Below are 17,936 nucleotides of genomic sequence, written 5' to 3' on the forward strand. Positions count from 1 at the left end.
CATATGCTCCAGCAATTCCACTTATGGCTATATACCCAAAAGAATTGACTGCAAGGTCTCAAAGAGATAGTTATACAGCCATGTTCATAGCAGCATTATTCACAATAGCTAAAACATGGAAGCAACCCAAGGGTCTTATTAGCTGATGAATGGATAAGCAAAATGCAGTATATACATACAATGCACTATTTCATTCAGGCTTAAAAAAGAAGGATATTCTGTAGTATGCTACAAAGTTGATGAACCTTTCGGATATGATGCTAAGTGAAATAAGCCAGTCACAAAAAGACAAAAGTACCGAATGGTTCCGCTTATATGAGGTACTTAAGAGTAGTCAAAATCATAAGGACAGAAAGTATAATAGTGGTTGTCAGGGGCTGGGGGAAGGGAAGAATGGGGAGATGTTTTTTAATAGGTATAGAGTTTCAGTTTTACAAAATGAAGAGTTATGGGGATGAGTAATGGTAATGGTTGCACAACAGTGTGAATGTGTTTAATACCACTGATGTGTGCGCTTAAAAATGGTTAAGATGGTAAAATTTATATTACATATATTTTACCGCAATAAAAAAATCATTTTAAAATTTAAAAAATCAGAAATAAAATTTTTAAACATAGTTTCGGGTCCCACCTCCAGAGTTTCTGATTCTGTAGGTCTAGAGTGGGGCCTGAGAATTGACATTTCTAGGAAGTTCTCAGATGATGTTGTGCATCACACTGAGCACTGCTTTCTGAGAAATTGGAGGATTGAAAATAACTAAGCGGGGAAATGAGTTGAAAAGAAATTCTTAGCGTTTGGTCAGAAATTACAGCCTCTTCTAGGATGTGGACTTTGAAAGGTTTTGGGCTTTGTTCTTTGAAATGGAAATAGCCAATTATTCTCATCACCTTTTAAGGGTATTCTAATTGCCATCCCATAAATTATAATATGGAAATATGTAATAACTTAAAGAAGAATTGTTGTATTGATCCTGAAATGAAAATATTATGGCATTATCAATAAAAATTTTTAATTTCAAAATGTTTGGTTTTAATTTTGGCTGTTTTTATCTAAGAAATGAGCTGATACAATAGCGGAATCAAGAACATATTTTGCCCAAAGTGAGAAAAGAAAAACTTGCAAGATTCAAAGTACTTGTAGTGGAAATTAGGTTTAAGTCTTTTTTGCTCAAGTTCCTGTCAATAGGAAACAAAGCAGTTGGCAAAAAATACTGTGTGCACTTATAAACGCTGTTTAGAGTTTATAATTATATGATTGTTCTGGGCCTTCTCTTATATCCACTTTCTCACACTCTGTATCAAAATTGTTTGGACTGCACATGATGGGAAATCTGTCTCAAACTGTTTAAGCTAAAAAAAAAAAAAATCTGGGTTTATATAAGGGTAAGAGTATATTTAGTTTTAATTAAGCACAGCTTGATCCATCTCTCAAAGCCATCGGTTTCCATCTTTCAGCTTCCTCTGGGTTCTTTAGGCTCCACGTGGTGGCTCTCCTGGAAGCAATAGCCTCACACCCTCGTTTAGCCTCACACTTGCCTGCTTTCGAGTCCAGTCCAACTTTCCAGCAGAAATTCTGAGGTTCACTCTGATAAAACCAGCTTTATGGGCCCAACCTTCCAATCACTGTAATCTGGGGGATGGGATACTCCTTAAACCAATCTAAGGATTACTCTTCCTGGAGTTGGGAATGGGGGGAGGACTAACTCCCTAAATCACATACATGGCTGATGTTGGAGGGACATGTCGTTTTTCATAGAAAGTTTGTTCCTGAAAGAGTAGAAATTGTGCTGTCCATTAAAGCACACATCTCTACTCTCCCCTCTAGTCTAAGATCTGGAGAAACTATAAACACATCATTTTCAAACACCTCTTTGCTCCTTCTTTTAAAAGGAACTGGGGAATTGGGGAATAAATAGCTGACATAGATTGCATTAAGGAAGGAGGAGGTATGAAAAAGCAAAGAGGGAAAGCATGATTATAAGATCTTAGGTAATGTCCTTGGCCGGTCTATCAGAAGTTTTTTTTAAAGTGAAGAAAGAATTTATATATATATTCTCTCCCTTCCTTTTTTCCAGCCCTGAAGACTAATTATTCTGTATTACAGGCTATTTGCCTGAAAACATTTATGTGACCATTTTTATATGCTTTAAGTTAATTTCCCATGTGCATGGCCCTATTTCACAGACTAATGCTCTTTCCATATTAAGTAGATTAAACTCTACCAAGTAAGAGAGTAAGTCAGTTCATAAGTTCTTTAGAACTTAACATTTTCTGTACTGTTATTTATATTAAAAAATAGTCACCAGAAGCAATTATTTCTAACTTAAGCAAGCCCAGTAATTGTCTCCTTCATACAGTTTACTTTCTCCAATCTCTTTGCTCAGAGCTGGCATCCCAAGCCAACTCCTAACCAACATACCACTCGGCTGGCCCTTGAATTTTTTTCTTAATATAAACATTCCAGACTTGAGACTTCTAGATTTCAAGTATAATAAATATAATTTAATTCCCCCCCCCCAAAGGAAAACCAGTCATACCTGTAGTAGAAACATGTAGGCCCAAATTTATTATATCGCTATCCTAAAACAATTTATCCTGATGCCATTTCTTTTTCCCTTTGGGCCCTTTTTATTTTAATGTAATAATCTTTCTTTATAGTTATACTTTACCAGAAAGAGAAATGGGTGGTTTTTTCCCCTCAGTTGAAAATTAAATGAGACCATATGTGAAATTACTTGTTTTAGTTCAAGAGGTTAAAAGGTTAGTGTTGAAATGGGGAAAACTGAATTTTACATATTTCTTTGCTTACCACGCCTCAGAGAATTATTAGGTATTATAAAACAAATCAGCTTGATGGTTGCCTTCTTGCATTCTTCGTTCATTAGAGAAGATGAAGAATTACTACAAAGATGGAGGAAATTACACAAAAACAAAATTAAGAAAACACAAGATTCTGCAGACACATGGAAAAACAGAAAAAGATGAAACTGCTGTACTGGAAATGTATTGGTGGTTTTGTTTCCTCAGCCTTTTCATGTACAATAGAGGTTCTATACTATACCATAGTAGGCTCATCCCTTTAAGTGAGAGCCACAGTAGAGAAGAGGCTGGAGTCTTAAAGCAATGTCATTATTTTCTCTTTTAATTTACAGAAGTTGCTGGGTGTGTTTTGCCACTGATGAAGATGATAGAACAGCCGAATGGGTGAGACCATGCAGGTGCAGAGGATCTACAAAATGGGTTCACCAGGCTTGTCTACAGCGCTGGGTGGATGAAAAGCAAAGAGGAAACAGTACAGCCAGAGTGGCATGTCCCCAGTGCAATGCTGAATACTTAATAGTTTTTCCAAAGTTGGGTAAGAAGATCCTTAAAAGCAACACAAATACATGTGATATCATTATACATAACTCTGTGATCTTGAGTTTATTTTAAAGTGACCCATATCTTTGCTTTTTTATGAATTTCTCTATTTCCTTTCTGTTACTTCCTCTCTAACTATTTTGCTAACAGTTTACATTATCCTTAATATATCCCCAGATCCATTCATTTGTGCATTAAATGTCTTCATTTGGTTGAGTGGATAAAGAACTTGGACCTCTAACCATGTGAATAAAATCAAATCGCAAAGCTATAATAAAAAGCTAACTAAAGAGCCTCATTCTCTGGAGACCGTTAGTGTAGGAAAAAGAAAAGAGTAGTGTGTTCTTTCTAATATTCTTAATTCTTCTATTAAGGAACAAAAGTAGGGAAATTAAAGATTTAATAAGAGACAGCATTAAACTCATCTTTGGAATCCGATTTATGTTGTCTTTCATAAAAACTGCTTTCCTTTTTCTGCGAATTGGCGGACAAAGAACAATCTGTGGTCTTTGAGAATGGAGCTAGCTAACATTGAAAAAAAGTATAACAAACTGTTTAAAGGAAGTTGTAACTAAGACTAATGTTTAGTTAGTATGTTCCATTCCAGCCATGTGAGTATGAACTGGTGTCTTTCTCTTTGTAATTTATGTCATGCCAGTTGTTAAACATTTTTAATATCATCCTTGGCTGTAATCAGGGGTATGTGAAATCAGTTTGGCTTCATATGAAGGTCAGAAGGGAAGAATGACTTTCGATGGGGAGTAGGGTTCAAGGCACATAAATGCAGATAATGAAGTTATTTTATAATGTGAGAAGAATAATAAGGGCAAATAAAATTTTCATGGTTGCCTGTATTTCTGTAAGAAGACATGATAGCTTCCTATGAAAGGAAAATAGCACAGTAGAGAAAACTGTGTTTCTCAAACATTTAGAATTTGTGTATGATGGGTTTTTATGTACACCACTGGTCTTAGATAAACACAACGGAGAAATCCAAAAAATTTTATTATAATGTGAAAGCAGTATTTTAAAATAATTTAAACAGTAGGAAAAAACGATTACTGCTGCAATCTTTTGCCACGTTGATACCTGCCTCACTAAAGTCAGTTAAGTTTTCATTTTTAACTGTTTCTTTCCCTACTCTTTAGTTCTAATAATCCCAGTTTTCAACTATAGGTTGTTGGGAATAGCAGGAAGTATAGGATGATTCTGTTAGATTCCACTTTCGTATTCAGAGGTATGGAAATAAAATTAGTGCAAGAATTCTCACTGAAAACTACATGTAATGTGTGACAAGGCACTGAGTTGACAATGTATGGCACTCAGTGGTGAAGTTGAATGTTTCAGTTTGGAAGATAGCAGTTGGTAAATGTGCCCTGGTGGTTGTTTCACTTCTAGGAAATATGTTATTAGCTCTAATGGGGTAATTGAATGCTACTTTTAAGTATACCTAATAATAAGACATTGGTTTCTTTCTACAACAAGGAAAGAAAATGGCTTGATATTGGAAAAGTCAAACTCTTTTTAAGCCATTTGTATCATGATTTGGTCTTCATATTTTATCCTTAAGAATTTATTTCATCCTCACATCATAGGTTAAGGCTATTTATTATACTGTATGTCATGGAGATCTGCCACTTGAGTAAGCCACAGATAATCATAGAAATTTTTTATTGACCTTATCAGTGTCATGAAAAAAAATGATATCCTTTATTTGAATAATTTTTGTTACCATCTTTCTTCCTGGCAAGATAGAGGAGCAGAGTCTTGTATTTGCTTCTTCTTTCTTGACATAACATACTAAAGATCTGCTCCGGGGCTGCAGTTTGAATTATATTCACAATTTTCCATGCAGCTTTTAACACTAACTCAAGAATAGAGGGCTTATTGTCAGATGCCAGCTGTTGTTTGTAAATGAAGCCATGTGAGAATTGGCTTTCAGGTGCCATACTCTTGCTACATACGAGGCTGGCGCTGTTGGCCATACTTATCCCAGGATACGTTTTCAACTCAAGGTTTAAAAATAAGTGTTGGTTAAAAGAAAATCTCTACAGCATGTTTTCATTGGTAATCAGAATTTAAAGTTGCCTGTATTTCTTGATTTATATATCATATTATGTATATGCCATGAGTTGATGCATACTCTGAACACTAGTGGTTTCATGCAGCCGTAAAACAAAATATTTAAGAGCGTACATCTATGATAGTAATTGTTCTTCCTCACCGTGTACCACACATGTTATATAATCTCCAGTAGTGTCATCGGATGATAGAATTTTGCCAGTAGATTGTTTTGTTTCTCTGTGAGCATATTTGTCATTAATTTGGAAGCTGACTATAGTTATACCTGTTTTTGTTGAAATAGGTTCCCCTGACTGCAGTTTTTAATCTTTGCTTTCAATCACGAAATTCATAATGCAGGCTTTGATTGGTTTACTAGAGTGGTTGGAAATTATATGAATGCTTCAGTGGCTTCTTGTGCCTGTTTTACAGTGTTTCAGTTCCTGTTTAATAATGTATTAAATTGGGTCGTCGGGAAAGTCATGACGTATTTTTCTATGTTTTTCGATGCAAAAATGCATCATGACTTTCCCGACAACCCAATAGTACAGTGGGAACAAGGAGGTATCCCAGTGCAAAGTTATCCCTCCTAATTTCCTAGTCACAGCCCATTCTACTTAGATCATACTATTTACCATTTGTGGCATTCTGAGTTAAGTGTGTTTTACTTTAACTCTTCAATGAGTATTTTTGAGGCATTGATTCAGAATTTAGCACATTAAGATAGTAAGAATAACAAAATTTGTATTTAACCAACGTAAACAACTCACATGATGTGAAAGTTTATTAGCTGAAACCAACAGTCCCTCTTAACTATCCTTGTAGAACATGTGTGGCCCTTGGGACATAACAATTAAGAACCTAAAAGAATTTCCTTGTAAGTCATAATCTTATTTTTCAAGTTTGTGAAATGTTTGTGATCAAAACTTTTATCCCTTTTTAAATCAGCTTGTCTCTAGAACAATTAATAGATTAACAGGGACCTTCACTTGTCCCCAAACGACACTTAAACACTGGCTAGAAGAAGGAATATGAGAAGAAATACAGAGAGAAAGAGGTGATGGTTAGAATTCTATGGAATGATCTCTGTGTAACAGGTATTTTTTTAAAAAATAGTTTTTGTGTGGATTTTGCCTCAGTTTGGCTGGCTACCTGGCCAATTTTGCGTCTTTTCTGGTACTTAGTGGTGGCCAGAATGGAGGGATGGTGGCAAATGTGTGTTCTTAATTGTTGATAGGGAGTATATTGTGCTCAGTGATGAAAAACTTGGAGGACTCATTAGACTCATTCCTCTCACTATTTGACGCCTGTGTTAGGGTTTGCTTTCTTCTAGTTTGGCCAGTTGTATGTATGCAGCTACGTACTTAAAAACTACTGAAGACCAGCAACATTGGAATCCTCTAAGAGCTGTTGGCATGTAGAACCTTAGCTCCTCCCCCACTCACCCCCAGTTTTCAAAATCTGCATTTTTGTGAGATCATCAGATAATTTATGTGCACATTAAATATAAGAAGCATTGCTTTAAAACATGAAGGCAGTACCAGCTGGAAAAAGTGTCTTCCATTAAACATAAAGCATTTCCATGATGTTTATGACCAGGTAGTAACTTTTTTTTTTTAGCTAAACAGAAGACTTCAGAAGAGAGATCTTAGGGCAGAGTTCTTGATTCCCAAGGGGAGCAGGGACTGATTCACATTAGATTCCTTTCTTTCCTTTCTTTTTGTAATCTTCTTTCATTAAATTTATTCCTAAATATTTTATTTTTTTCAATGCTATTTTAAATGGAATTGTTTTTTAATTGCATTTTCAGATTGTGAATTGTGAGTGTGTAGAATACAATTGATCTTTGTGTTTTGATCTCGTATCCTGCAACCATGCTGAACTCGTTTAATAGTTCTGATAGTTTTTTAGTGGATGCTTAGGATTTTCTATCTATACCATCATGTCATTTGTAAACAAAGATAGTTTTACTTCTTTTCCAACCTAGATGCTTTTATTGCCCTGTACAATCTACAGTACAGTGTTAAATGGAAGTGTTAAGAACAGACATCCTTGTCTTCTTTTTTGATCTTAAGGGAAAAACAGTCTTTCACCATTAGATATGTTATCTCTGGGTTTTAAAATAGATGTTTATCAGGTTGGGGATGTTCCTTTGTCTTTGAGTGTTATTACCATGAAAGGGGGTTGGATTTTGTCAAGTGCTTTTTCTGCATCTGTTGAGATGATCATGTCCTTTATTCTATGAATAAGGTATATTCCATCAATTGGTTTTCATATGTTAAACCAACTTTCAATTCCTGAGATAAATCCCAACCTGGTCTTGGTATGTAACCCATTTTAGATGTTGCTGGATTTGGTTTGCTAGTTTGTTGAAGATTTTTCTGTGTGTAGTTTTCTTGTGATATCTTTTACTGGTTTTGGTATTGGAGTAATACTATTTAATACTCATAGAACCAGTTGGGAAGTGATCCCTCCTATAGTTTTTGGGAAGAGTTTGTGAAATTGGTTTTAATTCTATAAACGTTTGGTGACAGTGAAGCTGTCTGGTTCTGGGCTTCTCTTTATAGGAAGTTTTTTGATTACTAGTTTAATCTTTTTACTTGTTATAGGTCTATTCAGATTATCCATCTTTTCTTCAGTTTTGGTAGTTTTTGTCTTTCTAGGAATTTGTCCATTTCATTAGATTATCTAATTTGTTGGCATATATAATTGTTCATAGTATTCCTTAATAAACCTTTTTATTTCTGTAAGGGTGGTATTAATGTTCGCTCTTTGATTCATGATTTTAGTAATTTGAATCTCCTCTTTTTTTCTTGCTCAGTCTAGCTAAAGGTTTGTCAATTTTATTGATCTTTTCAAAGACCCAACTTTTGGTTTCATTGATTTTTCTCAATTTTATCATTTCCTGTTTCATTTATTTCCACTCTAGTTTTTATTATTTCCTTCCTTCAGCTTGGTGTGGGTTTTGTTTGTTTTTCTTTCTCTAGTGTTTTAAGGTGGAAGTTTAGGTTATTAGTTTGACGTTTTGTTATGTTTTTTAATAGATTTTGTTTTTTCAGAGCAGTTTTAGGTTCACAGCAAATTGAGAGGAAGGTACAGAGATTTCCCATATACTCTCTGCCTCCTCACCTGCATAGCCTCCCCCATTATCAACCTCTTTCACCAGTGATACATTTGTTACAATTGATGAACTTGTACTGACACATCATTATCACCCAAAGCGCATAGTTTCCATTAGGTTTCACTCTTGGTGTTGTACATTCCAAGGGTTTGGACAAATGTGTAATGACATGTATCCATCATTATAGTATATTACACAGTATTTTCACTGCACTAAAAATCCTACCCCATGGCAACCAGTGATGTTTTTACTGCCTCCATATTTTTGCCTTTTTCCAGAATGTCATATAGTTAGAATCATATAGTATATAGCCTTTTCAGGTTAGCCTTTTTTCACTTAGTAATATATATTTAAAGTTTCTCCATGCCTTGATAGTTCATTTCTTTTTAGCATTGAAAAATATTCCATTGTCTGGATGTACCACAATTTGTTTATTCATTCACCTACTGAAGGACAACTTGGTTGCTTCCAAGTTTTGGCACTTGGAATAAAGCTGCAGTAAACATCTGTGTGCAGGTTTTTGTGTGGACATAAGTTTTCAACTTATTGAGATAAATGCTAAGGAGCATGATTGATGGATCATATGGTAAGAAGAGTATGTCTAGTTTTGTAAGAACCTGCTAAGCTGTCTTGCAAAGTGACTGCATTCCTACCAGCAGAGAGTTCCTGTTGCTTTATATTCTTGTCAGTGTTTTGGATTTTAGCCATTCTGATAGATGTTTTGCGATATCTCATTGTTTAAATTTGCAGTTCTCTAATGAATACTTGTATGATGTTGAGCATCATTTCATATACTTATTTGCAGCCTTCTATTTTCTTTAATGAGATGTCTTTTAAGTCTTTTGATCATTTTTTAAATCAGATTATTTTCTTGTTGAGTTTTAAGTGTTCTTTGTATATTTTGGATAACAGTCTTATCAGGTGTGCCTTTTGCAGATGTTTTCTCCCAGTCTACAGCTTGTCTTTTCATTCTGTCAATCTTTCATTTATTTATTTGTTTGTTTGTTTGTTTGTTTGTTTGTTTGTTTGTTTGCTGAGCCTCCTGCCATCTGTTGGCAGCTCAGCCCGGGCTGGGAATCGAACTGGCGACCCTGTTGCTCAGAGCTCGCACTCTTGAGCAAACTCTTAACCAACTGAGCCACTTACTTGGCCAGCCCAATCTTTCTTATTTTTAATGTCATTTACAGCTATAAATTTTTACAGACTGCTTAGATTTCTTCTTTGACCTGTTATAATTTAGGAGTGTGCTGTGTAAATTTCCCAAATGTCCTTCTGTTATTGATTTCTAATTTCATTCCATTGTGATCACAGAACATACTTGGACTTTTGTCCTTTTAAATGTAGTGAGGCTTGTTTTATGGTCTTACGGTTTATCCTGGAGAATGTTCCATGTGCACCTGAGAACAATATGTATTCTGCTGTTGTTGGGCGAAGTGTTCTATAAATATCTAGTTGGGTCATACTATTTTCAAGTCTTCTTGTTTCCTTATTGATGGACATTTTTACCTATCCTTCATTTAAAGTGGGATATTGAAGTATCCAACTATTGTTGCATTATCTATTTCCCCAATTCTTTTCATTTTTGCTTCATTTATTGGGCTTTGTTGTTAGATGCATATATGTTCCTAACTACCCTGTTTTCCTGATGGATTGTCCCTTTTATCATTATAAAATGTCCTTTTTTATTTCTAATAACAATTTTTGTCTTAAAGTTGATTTTAACTGATTAGTATAGGCACTCCTGCTCTCTTATGTCTTAGTAAGTTAGTAGTAAATTCTTAGACTACTTTCAACTTAAATTTTTATTACAGTTCTGTTCTTATTTCCTTATTGTTGTTCTCAACTAAGCATTAATTTATACTTCTGTATAGAGTTGAAGATAACTAACAATCGCCTTTAAAAAGTGGTTGTTAATTGTTAAGTGGAGTGGTAGAGTGTAAAGCTTAGAAAGGAAAGATATTCACTAGGGATGATGAGGGATGATTCCTAGGAGAAACCTTTCCTAGATAATCTAGCAAATAATAGTTGTTACAATTTATTTTATTTTACAATATTGTTAGTAATATTAACAGTGATGTCAATAGCTATTATTTGCTAACAGGCCGTTAGCATTTGCCAGACATTATGTTGGTCACTTTGCTTTTATCATTTTATTTAAGCCTCTCAAAAGCATAGTAGATATTGTCCTTATTTTACAGATAAGGAAACAGACTCAGCAAATGTATTTAATGGAAGCCCATGGGCTTATAGGAAGTAAATGAAAGAGCTAGTATTTTAAATTGCTGAATTTCTTGTTACTGTCACTCAGTGAGTCAGCTACAAGGCCACATATGGATAAGAAGTAGTTTTATGTACCATAAAAGTGAATAGAGATAATATTAATTTGAATATATTTCAGATACTATTAATAAATTACATGTATGACAAGTAGATAAAGATTTTCTGTAATTTGATGCTATTGGAATCAAAGGAGCAACATGGCTAAGAAGTAGAATGATGGATAGCTGCTTGTACTAACAAATGGTCTATTCTTTTTTTGTCTTGATATTTGCCCTGCTGGAAATGCAAAGGAATAACAAATGCATGAAAGAAAAGATGCAGCATCTACAATATTTCATAGGCAGTATTTTCTTTAACTCTTTTAAATATTTAAGTTTATATATTCTCCCTCCATATAATACATTCACATGGACCAAAATACAAAGATAGTGAATCAAGTATTCAACGAAAAGTCTTTTTACAATGTCTGCTAGCCATGATGCCAAGTAAGTTTTCTTACTTGAAGGCAACCATTGTTACAAGTGTCTGGTATTACACACACGATCTACAAACATGAGGGTGGAGTTAAAGGAACAAACAAGGGACAGGGAAATACCTAAGGATCGGCAGGTATGGGGAAGCCATTTCTACTCCTAGGCCTGAAAGGGAAGAGAGCGTTGATAGAACTTGACAAGAGCTGTAGCAGACAGTGAGAGGCTGTTTAATAAGACCTGTGATTTTAGAGAGAGAAATGGCAAACTTCCTGCAATGGGAGAGCCAGGGAAATAATTCCTTTAACACTTTTACCACCCTCTGGTTTTCTGGCCATTCCATTCATTTGAATACATTAGAAACTAGAGAGCAAGGTTGCCTGGAAGATGCTATTTATTTGATCAGCCTCCTAATGCACAAAGCAGGTTGGAAAAAGATGAGGAATAAATTTGGATAAGAAGATAGAATATTGAACACAATTAGGTTATATGTCAATAAATTCTAGACCAGTATATTATACATCCTGTTGTATACTTCCTTTTTTTTCTTAGCAATATATGGTAGATACCATTACATTAGCACATAAAGAGCTTTTTTTTCTTTATAGTTATATAGTATTCTGTTACATAGATGTATGGTTATTTGTGTAACCACTTTCCTTTTGAGAGCCATTTAGGCTGTTCCTAATCTTTTACTGGTACAAACTGTCATAAACTGTGTAAAATAATTGTACGCACCTTTGCAAAAATATGTCTGTAAGGTAAATGACTAGAGTGGAATTAGTGGGTCAAAGGGTATATGCATTTATAGCATTAATAGGTATCATCAAATTGGCTCTTGTTGATTATACCTCCTCAGCCTTCCTAGCAGTGTAATAGAGTGCCTGCTTTCCCGCTGCCTTTGCCAATATGCTGCTATCAGTGTACAGAATTGGTTATATCTGCTGCCTTATATTCTGCTGATTAAAGCTCAGCAGAATGTTCACTTGGGTTTTTTCTTTTATTATGAAATATTTCATTGTTTGAAAGAGAACATATTATAACTACATATGAGGAATAAAGACTAATAAACTATCACCCATTTACCTGTCCCTCAATTTGAGAAATAAAATATTTTGGTGAGTTCATTTTTTTATTATTAAGTAATGACTATTTTATCAATGATGCCTTTTTGTCTTAAACTTGTGTATAATATAGACATGATAATATAGAATAGATATAATAATAAAGCTACACCAGCTTCTTTTTAAATCAACTCTTTAGGACAATTTTTGATTTACAGAAAAATTGCAAAGATAGTACAGAGCGTTCCCATATATTCACATCCAGTTTCCTCTATTGTCGACATCTTACACTAGTATGATACATTTGTTATAATCAATAAATGAATATTGATACATTATTATTAACTAAAGTCCATACATTATTCAGATTTTTAAAAAATGTTTACCTAATGTTTTTATTCTGTTCCAGAACCCTACCCAGAATGCATTTAGTTATGTCTCCTTAGCTCCTCTTAGCTACAACAGTTTCTCAGACTTTCCTTGTTTTTGGTGACCTTAATAGTTTTGAATAGTACTGGTCAGATGTTTTATAGACTGTCTCTCAATTGGGATTTGTCTGATGTTTTCCCCATTATCTCTTGGGGTCAGGAGTTTGGGGGAGCAAGACCAGAGAGGGGAATGAAGTACCATTTTCATCATATTACATCAAAAGCACATACTATCAGCATTTACCCCTGGTGACACTGACTTTGATCACCTGACTACAGTGGTGCTTGTCAGGTTTCTCCATTGTAAAGTTCCTCTTTTGCCCCCCTTATACCAGTTTTTTTTTTAATGTTATTGTTGCATTTACCCTGTTCAACTTTTCTCATCCTTTTATTTTTCAGTCTTCTGAGGTTTTTTTTACATTTGTTGTGATACTGATCTAGTTCAGTTTTTACTATCAAATTTTGTGCATTCTGTTTGTCCTACTTTTTCCTCCTCCCCCCCCCCCCCCCCTTTTTCTTGGCCATCTTTTGGATTGCAGTGTTTCTCCCTCTGATACTGTATTTTCCTCTGCTAGCTTTTAAGTTTTATACTTTATTTCTTTATTTAAGTGTCTATCCTTGAAAACTCTTAGCTTTTATCTCTGCAAATTTTGCTTCTCCCTCATTCTCTCCATTCTCATCTTCTATAACTCTGATAAGAGTTGTTACATGTTTTCATTTTATCTTTCATGTCTCTTCACTTTTATGTTTTTCATCTTTTGGTCTCTTTTTGCTGCAGCATTATGATTTCTTCTTACCTGTTAACCCAGTTCTCAGATTCTTTTGAGCAATGTCAATCTGCAGTTTTAGGGTTGTTGTTTTTGGTTTTTGGGTTTTTTTCCCCCTATAACTTATAGTTGTTTCTTAAATGTATTTCATCATTTTTTAGTCTCTTGTTTCTTGTTCATTTATAAATTATTTTATATTTTATTACATAGTTTTTGTAATCAGACTGGTAATTTCATTATCTAAAGTCTTTGGTAGCCTAAATCTTTTGTTTTCTGGCTCTTGCTCATGATGCTTTATTTCCCTTGAGTGTGGGAATTGTGTTCATATTTATAGGCTGTGAATTTAGAAGGTGAAGGAACTCCAGAAAGGACCTGCATTTGCTGTTGGTAGATGCCAAGGGATCCCACCAATCTGAAATCACTTTAATCTCTGGCCTTGGAATTTCTCCCATAGCACAGATTTCTAAACTGAAATCAACATGCCAGTTGACTGTGGTTAAACATTCTTAAAGGAAACTATTCTCTTCATTATTCTTTTCTTCTTGACGATAACACAGGTTTTTTTGTTGTTGCCTCACTTTGCTGTCATCTAGATTTTTTTTTCTAGCTTACCCTAGCATTTATTTAACCCTTTTGAGGGTCTCAGGGTCAGCTTTATATGGACCCAAGACCTAATATGACTAGTAAAAGTCAGTATTTTAGTTTTTCCCCTTGCAATTTTTTCCTTGAAGATCATTTGTCATCATAGGATTTCCCACTTTCTGGATTTTATTATTACTCACACCACAAGAATACTTAGGTAACATGTTGCTGTATCCCCTACATATCTTATAAACTGGTGATTAGATCTCATTGATGAGATTAATCATCAATTAATCTCATGATGATTTTTTTGCAAGAATATTTCTTAGATGATTCTGTGTACTTCTTATTACATCACAACATGAGTCATATGATGTGTACTTGTCATTCAAAGAGGAGACATTACAACTGACACCTCAAAAACACAAAGGATCAGAGCCAGCCGAGTGGCTCAGTTGGTTAAGAGCTCGCTCAAGAGTGCAAGCTCTGAGCAACAGCGGTTCGACTCCCGGCCAGAGCTGAGCTGCCAACAGGTGACAGGATAAAAAAACAGGTGACAGGCTCAGCTAAAAAAAAAAAAAATTACAAAGATCATAAGAGACATCTGTGAACAACTGTACACCAACAAATTGGATAACTTAAAGTTAAAGGATAAATTTCTGGAAACATACCACCTACCAAGACTTAATCATGAAGAAATATTAGAAAATTTGAACATACAGTATCAAGTAAGGAGATCATAAACCTCTCAACAAAGTAAAACCCAAGACTAGATGGTTTCACTGATGAATTCTACTAAACTGTTCAGGAAGAATAAACGCCAATCCTTCTCAAACTTCTAAAATATTAAAGAGGAGAGAATACTGCCAAACTCATTTTACAAAGCCAGCATTATACCAAAGCTAGATAAGGATACAAGAAAACTACAAGCCAGTATCCATGATGAACATAGATGCAGAAGTTCTCAACACAATACTAGCAACCCAAATTCAGCAATACATTAAAGGGATCATAATCAGTTGGGATTTATCCCTGGGGTGCAAGGATGGTTTAATACCTGCAAATCAATTAATGTGATATACCACATTAATAGAATGGAAAATATATGATCATCTCAGTAAATGCAGAAAAAACAACTCTACAAATTGGATATAGGAGGAACACCTCAACATATATGACAGACCCACGGTTAACATCATAGTCAATGGTGAAAGGTTGAAAACTTTCCTGCAAAGATCAAGAACAAGACTTAGGGGCATCCATTCTCTGCACTCCTATTCAACATAGTAATGAAAGCCTTAACCAGAGCAATTAGGCAAGAAAAAAATATATAAGGCATCCAAATCAGAAAGAAAGAAGAAAAATTGTCTTTGTTTGCAGATGATATGAGCTTATATAGAAAATCCTAAAGACTACACCAAAAACTGTTAGAGCTAATAAACAAATTCAGTAAAGTTGCAGAATGCAATATCAACATACAGAAATCAGTTGTGTTTCTATACACTAACAACAAACTCTGAAAAATAAAATCATCCTCTTTATAATATCAAAGATAATAAAATGCTTAGGGATAAAACTAAAAATTACAAAACATTGATGTAAGAAATTGAAGACACAAATGGAAAGATATCCCATGTTCATAGATTGGAAGAGTTAATACTATTAAAATGTTCATTCTACCCAAAGCTATGTATAGATTCAATGCAACCTCGATGAGAATTCCAATGGCATTTTTCACAGAAGTAGAAAAATAATTCTGAAATTTATATGGAACCACAAAAGACCCCTAGTAGCCCAAGCAATCTTGGACAAAGCTGGAGGCATCACACTTTCTGATTTCAAGCTATAAAAGTATATTACGAAGATATAGTAATCAAAACAGTATGGTACTGTCATAAGAACAGACACATAGGCCAATGAAGTAGCCTCAAGAGCCCAAAAATAAACCTGCACATATATGTTCAACTAACATTTGACAAGGAAGCCAAGAACACTCAGTGAGAAAAGTATAGCCTCTTCAATAAATAATGTTGGGAAAACTGGTTATTCACATGCAAAAAAATGAACTTGGACCCTGTCTTATACCACTCACAAAAATTAACTTGAAATGGGTTAAAGACTTAAATGCAAAACCTGAAACTAAAACTTCTAGAAAAAAAATAGGAAAAGTTCTTTGACATTGGTCTTGTTGATAATTTTTTGAGTATACACCAAAAGCAAAAATAAACTGAGACTACATCAAACTGAAAAGCTTCTGCACAGCAGAAAATAATCAGCAAAATGAAAAAGCAGTTTATGGAACTGGAGAAAATATTTGCAAACCATCAAAGGAACTCATATAACTCAATAGCAAAAAAAAAAAATCTAATAAAAAAATGGGCAGGTGACTTGAATAGATGGTTTTTTAAAGAAGACGTACAAATGGCCAACCAATGCAGAAAAGATGTTCAACATTACTAATCACCAGCAAAATGCAAATCAAAGCCCCAATGAGATATCACCCTATACCTTTGGAATGGCTGGTATTAAAAAGACAGTAGACACAAGTGTTGACAAGGCTGTGGAGAAAAGGGAACTCGTGCAATGTTGATGGGAATATAAATTGGTATAGCCACTATAAAAAACGGTGTAGAGATTCCTCAAAAAATTAAAAATAGAACTATCACATGATCCAGCAATTCCACTTCTGGGCAGATATCCCTCCCACTCAGAAATGAAATCAGTATCTCTAAGAGACACCTGCACCCTCATGTTTACTGAATAACATTCACAGTAGCAAAGACATGGAAACAACCTGTGTCCATCAATGGATGAATGCATAAAGAAAATGTGATATATATACCCACACAGGAAAAATATTAAATATTTTTAAAAATAAGGAAATCTTTACTTTTGCAACATGTGTGGATCTTAAGGGCATTATGCTAAGGTGAAATAAGTCACAAAGACATATGTTTTCAATTATATGTAGAGTAGCCAAACTCAGAAATAGTAGATTGGTGATTGCCAGGGGCTGGGGGATATTGGGAGACATTAGTCAAAGGGTACAAACTTCCATCTAAAACATGAATAAGTTCTGGGGATTTAATGTACAGTATTGTGACTATAATTAACAATATTATGTACATGAAAGTTAAGAGAGTAGATCTTAAGTGTTAACACCACAAAAATGGTAACTAAGAGGATTGAGTTAACCTCATTCATTTCTCCATATATGTGTATATCAAATCATCACATGGTATAGCTTAAACTTATGTATGTTGTATGTCAATATCTCAATAAAGTTTGGGAAAAATGTGTAGTTGTCGTTATGATAAGACTGACCATTGGGTGCAGGTGTTATCAGCTTGAAACATCCAATAAAGTTCTCTATCAGCTTCCACCTACTGGTTTTAGCAGAGAGTGATAATTTTCATTTATTGCCTCTAGATCTATTATTTTATTAAGTGGTACAGAAGAATTACTTCGTAATTTTTCATTCTTTCTGCATTTATTAGCTTAGAATATTCATGTAAAGATGAACTAAGAAGGAATTTTGAAGTCAAAGGGTGAATTGCACATGTACTTCTGCTAGATATTGCCAAATTCCTCTTCATAGATACTATACCATTTGTATGTCCACCTGCAATAAATGAGTGTGCCTGTTTGCTCACAACTTTGCCAATAGAATGTGTTGACAAACTAAAATTTTAGTCAACCTGTTAGGTAAGAAAAGATATAGTTTTAATTTATGTTTCTTTGTGAGTGAGGTAAAGCAAGTGAAAATGCTGTAGATTTAAATTAAATATACTTTTCCCAAATTT

General features: G+C 34.4%; 1 protein-coding gene across 1 annotated transcript in view; it reads left to right on the forward strand.

The window, feature by feature from the left end:
* Positions 1-17,936, forward strand: part of MARCHF5 (membrane associated ring-CH-type finger 5) — a 47,556-nt gene that overhangs the window by 13,934 nt on the left and 15,686 nt on the right. The window contains exon 2 of the mRNA XM_019639036.1: positions 3,153-3,355. Coding sequence (XP_019494581.1) covers positions 3,153-3,355 — 203 coding nt within the window. The remainder of the gene's footprint in view (positions 1-3,152; positions 3,356-17,936) is intronic.

The sequence above is a fragment of the Hipposideros armiger genome, unplaced genomic scaffold, assembly GCF_001890085.2.
Source record: "Hipposideros armiger isolate ML-2016 unplaced genomic scaffold, ASM189008v1 scaffold_42, whole genome shotgun sequence".
NCBI lineage: Eukaryota > Metazoa > Chordata > Mammalia > Chiroptera > Hipposideridae > Hipposideros > Hipposideros armiger.